This window comes from Lycorma delicatula, chromosome 10 (genome assembly GCF_047948215.1).
Source record: "Lycorma delicatula isolate Av1 chromosome 10, ASM4794821v1, whole genome shotgun sequence".
NCBI lineage: Eukaryota > Metazoa > Arthropoda > Insecta > Hemiptera > Fulgoridae > Lycorma > Lycorma delicatula.
The window spans coordinates 41,637,024-41,643,023 of NC_134464.1; the positions used below are offsets into that span (position 1 = coordinate 41,637,024).

Below are 6,000 nucleotides of genomic sequence, written 5' to 3' on the forward strand. Positions count from 1 at the left end.
CAATCGAATGTCAGGTTCATTTAAAATTGGCTGCCAAAATTAAAATTTTAATAACTGGATAAATAAAATATACCATAAAACTGCCAAAACACAAGATAAATATTAACTTAGCGAATTCAGAATCCCAGTAGATTTATTAAAACCATATCAAACTCATTTGTTCACCTGCAGATTAAAAAAAAAAAAAGTTTAATTTAAAATTAGAAAAATATGCAAATTTTTAATTGTGACATGTATTCCTTTTAATTTTAAAAGGAATACATTATTAAATGTATTATTATATGTCAGTATTATTATTAAATTTAATAATACTGACAATGATTATTCTTTTCATTCTGTTGTTTATATACAGCTGACAGAGGTTAACTGTTATCAATATTTCTGATTATAACTATTACACTGGATAATTTAAGAATAATTTTTATTTTGAAAAATTGACGAGATAATATATGTAGAATGATACAGATTATAATATATATTTATATATAATATATATAAAGTATAATCATCAAGTTTTATATAATAAATCGAGTAATGAAAGGTATAAAATTTATTTATTGTTAGCATTTTTGTACCTGAATTTTCTATTCAATAATATGCAATTTAAAATTTGAATTCTAATTCATATGATTATTATTTTTTATTATTTTAAAATTGATGGTTTGTTCTAATAGATTGTATTTTTTTAGCTTTAACACAATTATTGAATAATTATATACATGAGTAATGTATTTTTATAGATAAAAATGTATGATAATACATACAAATCCTGCTACCTATTTTATTTATTTATTTCTAAATATACTGACTGAATAAATTAAAATTAATTTTTTTTTTGAAGGTCAGTATAAAGTTGACTGGCATTCTAAATTAGTTGAACCTGTAATTCATTGGGTTAATTTCTTTTATTTTTCATAATATTGGCTTAAAATCTATATAAATATGTTTTAATTTACATTTACTACATTAAACATTTTTCTTTTTAATAATAAACTCGTTTTTCTTTTGTTTTTTTTTTTTTTAAATTAATACCTGTTTATGGTACTTAGTAGAACCATTATAATAATAACAGCTGAACATAGATACAATAGAAACCGTTTAGTTTCAAACCAGTTTTGTCTTAATGTATCTGTTGTTTTATTTTTTTGTGTTTTTTATTTATCATTACATAATTTTTGTATACAGTAAATGCTTCTTAAATTATTATGTAATCAATTGACGCATTATAGTAACATATAAATAACAATACGTACTTAATATGTACGTAATATGTACTTTTGTACATATTGTTTTATACCAAATTTTTATATATAACATAAGAAATTAAAGTTAATCTTCTGAAATTTTTTAATAACAAGTTAAAATAATGTTTACCTCAAGTACAGGTTTTTACTTATTTTTCAAACAGAGCTTTTTTGAGATTACTTTTGCAATTACTTCTCAGTTACTAATAAAGAAGATTATATTGTTTTAATTACTTTTTTAATTGTTATAATAATTTCTTTTGACTGCCATGGTCTTTTGTACATATTGTTTTATACCAAATTTTTATATATAACATAAGAAATTAAAGTTAATCTTCTGAAATTTTTTAATAACAAGTTAAAATAATGTTTACCTCAAGTACAGGTTTTTACTTATTTTTCAAACAGAGCTTTTTTGAGATTACTTTTGCAATTACTTCTCAGTTACTAATAAAGAAGATTATATTGTTTTAATTACTTTTTTAATTGTTATAATAATTTCTTTTGACTGCCATGGTCAAGGGTTGCACTTTTTTTTAAGTTTGAAGTACAAAATAAATACACATTTATCAAGATACAAAAAAATCCCCATATGCTTTAGCAAATGGTTTTGACATTAAAGAAATTATAATAATTAAAAATGTCCAACAAACTCATTTAATTCACTTCTTAGTGTACTCAGAGATCTATAAATAATCAAATTTCTCATTTTGTACACGGATCCTTTAAAATTACCTTACACCACCTTTAGAATTTTATTTCCAATGAATTCAAGTGCTCATCAATTCTTTTAATCATAGTCTACACTAAGTATTCGTAAAGTGTTCATCTCTCCAACAAGCTGTTACAGATTACTCTTTTTTGGTTAAATACACTTTACAGTTTATCAGTTAGTTTATCATTGTGTCAAAGATTAGTAAATTTGAAATGTTCTACCTGGTAATATTTTATTCTGAGAGAGATTTCTTTACAAAATGAACTGTAATATGTATTTGTTTCTCATTATACAGCCCAGACATTTCAACTGTTTAATTCTAATATAATTAATTAACGTTTCACCATTACTGCCCTTATTAGATAAGCTACTTTTAAAATCCTCATCTAACCACAACTTAAGAGTGAAAGTCTGTATTACTCTATAAAAATCATGTGTGGATTCTATAAAGCAATTCAAAAAGTCTTTTTTTTCTGTTTAGCCTCCGGAACCACCATAAGATATTGAATGAACGAGGATGATATTAAAAATAAAGTGTAGTCTTGTACATTCTCAGGTCAACCATTCCTGAGATGTGTGGTTAATTGAGAATCCAACCACCAAAGATCACTGGCATCCACAATCTAGTATTCAAATTCATATGAAAGTAACTGCCTTTTCTAGGATTTGAACTTAAAACTCTTGACTTTGAAATCAGCTGATTTGCAATGACAAGTTAACCACTAGACCAGCCTGGTGGGTTCATAAAGCCTGGGAACACTTACCTTAGTTTATTTAGGAGAATTTCAATGTCCTGAGAATCGAGTTAATTTTTTTTTATTATAACACTCACAATTCTTGTTTAAGTCAACATTCAAAACCATCTCAAGATAATGATTCTCTTCAACTTAATGTGTTTTATGGAACCTGTACCCAAATCTAAAACTAGTAAATAGGTTCTTTTTTATTCATTTGAAGGTCCATCAAATAAGAAATAACAATCTTTTATTTTTCCACCACTTACCTGGTATTGTTTCAGAATATGTTCTTCTGCAAAAAATTTGCCATCTACAGTAATAGATACAAACATAATCATCATTAATCTTAAACTATATATTTTTTTATCCATTCCGTGAAAAGTAAAATATTAGTTGCATGTAAATATCTGTTAGGTTTTTGTTCATATCAAATTTACCTGTTAGGTTTTTCTTCATCTTATTCTTTTTAAATATCTAACACAGAAATGTAAAACTCCTACACATGTCTCAGCTTCCTGAGAAAAATAAAACAATCAGAATTGTAGTGAATTTTTTGTTATATGGTAAAATAAGGAGGTGTAAAATTCTAAAAATAATGTTTATAACTTATGTAAATATCTAATAGATATATAAAATAGTCTTTCTAATTATTCTTTTTATTATGATCATTAAAATACAGTGTTTTGTTTTAGGATGCTACTCCAGCAGTGAAGGTCGTGTTAAAAAAACCACTATATATTGAAACACCAGCCTCAACTATTCCATTTCCACCATATATGTCTATTCTTCATGAAGGTTTACGAATGAATATTCCAGTTGGTATGGTGATTGCTCCTGTACCTGAATATGGTTTCACCGGTCCACATCTTATTAGAATTATTTATGCTATACCTACTTCTCCTTTACCATTACAGTATCCATATTTTGAATCATATAATTACAGGTAAATAAATTATAAAAAATTTTTTTCACTTCATGTAATTTTATTTAATATTTACTTAGTTCGTACCTGACCACTTTTCTGCATTATAGGAAATCTAGAGAATTATATTTTTCAATCAAGAATGTTTTTATACATTATTCAGATTTTTAAAAGCAAAGATTTTATTTTAATGTAAACTTTTCTACCTATATCGAATGAAAATTTTATTATGTATGAAAAATTCTACGTCTGACTGAATTTGAACACACAGCCTTCCAGATGATTATACCTTGTTTGTTAATTAGAATTACCATTTTTCATTTTTTTCTTAAAATCCATTGTTTCCTCAACCCTTATTTTAAAAATATTTTAATTCAAATTTTTGTTTGTTTTATGCAGTTGTTGAACTCCTTTAAGTTTGGCAATCATTTTCAAAGACCTTTGGGAGAAAAAATTTCATTAATTAAAAGTGAATCATTTCATAATGTAACAAGTTTAATTTATCTTCTTCTTTGTTGAATTTATTCTAAAAGTTTAATAAAATTTGTATTTTCTTTATTTAATTAATTAGTCAATTTCTAGATATACTATTTAGTAGATATTTTTATACTAGTGTAAATCTTTCTGGCAGCTTGTTAATATAATCTTTTACCTGAAAAGAATGTTTAATGTACTTACATAATAAACTGCCACATACTATACTGTATTAATCTAATCTACATTTCTTTTCTTGGTAGTTATTAGTAAAAATGGACTACAGTCCATTTTTACTAATGGACTGTAAAATATATAAAGGATATAAAATATATATGGACTATAAATATTAAGGATGTAAAATATACTTGCTATGTTTAGTTTATCTATGAGCATTTGAAACTTGTTTATCTATTTTAAACTTAATTTAACACATACTCAATCTGTTGTCTTTATTGTTCATTTTTATTTGTTAACAGACAACCAGAAGTTCCAGTTGTTTCATTCTCATCTCTACGACCTGTACCACAACATACCGAAATGAATTACATTCCAGAAATGAAAAAACCTCCTCTTATCACTGTCCTAAACTTCCCTGCTGCTGTTGCAACACCTGAATCACTTTATTACCAACCACCGATCGATTCTGAAGATGAACTGGGTAACAGAGGACCACCAGAAGCATTACCTCCTTCTGGAATCGTCCAATCAACAGCACCGCAAGCAAACCTCCAAGCATTCCTTAATTCTAAGGAATCGCCAGAATTACAAGCATTGAGAGATGAAGCAGAAAAAAATAAAAATAATTCAGGTGCACAATCTGGTGTTGAAGCTTTATAAAATAATACTGTATTAAAGATAACAAATTTTTTACTGATTTAGGTAATTATTGAAATTAGGCAAAATAAATTAACTTTGCGTACGATAGGAAATTTATTTAATATGGCATTTAAGCGAACAAACTTGATTTAGTAATTTTATACCACTCTGACCTAACATTTATTTGTTTTTTCAACCTTCCCTTCAAAGAAAAGTTTTAATCAAAGAATATTCCATTTAAATTTTCCTTAAAAAGCATAAATGTTTTTCCAGTTATAGTAAACTTTCTTTTTAATTTAAAAGAGAGCAGTATTACTTTTGTTAACCTTTTTATGCCCCCAATATACTACATGATACAGCTAAGAAGACCAGTTAAGTTTACTTATTTTTGCCAAACTGGTTTAAAAATTTGTTTTGTAATAATTTTTTCCAGGTGATATAAAAAGATTAATTTCGTTCCAATGTGTTACGTAATTTTTGAGTTACATAATATGTTTTTCTGTTTTGTAACTAAAAAGACAACTGTTTATTTTGCAAAAAAAGAATTAACAATTTATCTTTTGTAACTGTACAAGAGAAATTTTCATTGTAATATTACATAAATGTGAAGTGTTTGATAATCAGCTATTCATGGTAGCTCTCCAGCTGTGGTTCTGTTTTCAGCAATGCTTCTTATTCACATCATTACAGAATAATTCAATGGCACTACTCCCATAATCTTCAACATTAAAAAATTTAACCATTTTCAAAAAAAGTTTTACTGAAAAAAGTTGCAAAGTTACTAAACACTAATTTCTTTACGCTTTGAATATTAATGAATATTGTCAGATTTTTCTAATTGTGATATTCCATGTTAATATATATAAAATTAAAATATATGTAAAAAAATATAGAAAGTTGTGTCCTATATAATAAGACTTAATGTAGTTTTATCTACATATATAGATAAACTGTATGTATAGAGATATAACTATATAATGTATAGAGTAAGTATGTATAGAGATAAAACTATATATATTTTTGTCCCATTTAGATTTAATTTCTTTCTTACCTACATATATAGTTTTATCTATATACATATATAAAATA

At 25.4% G+C, this 6,000-nt stretch overlaps 1 protein-coding gene across 1 annotated transcript in view; it reads left to right on the forward strand.

Annotated features, from left to right (window-relative positions):
• Positions 1–5,755, forward strand: part of LOC142331299 (uncharacterized) — a 129,742-nt gene extending 123,987 nt beyond the window's left edge. The window contains exons 4-5 of the mRNA XM_075377094.1: positions 3,389–3,639; positions 4,572–5,755. Coding sequence (XP_075233209.1) covers positions 3,389–3,639; positions 4,572–4,932 — 612 coding nt within the window. The 3' untranslated portion in view covers positions 4,933–5,755. The remainder of the gene's footprint in view (positions 1–3,388; positions 3,640–4,571) is intronic.
• The last annotated feature ends 245 nt before the right edge of the window (positions 5,756–6,000 follow it).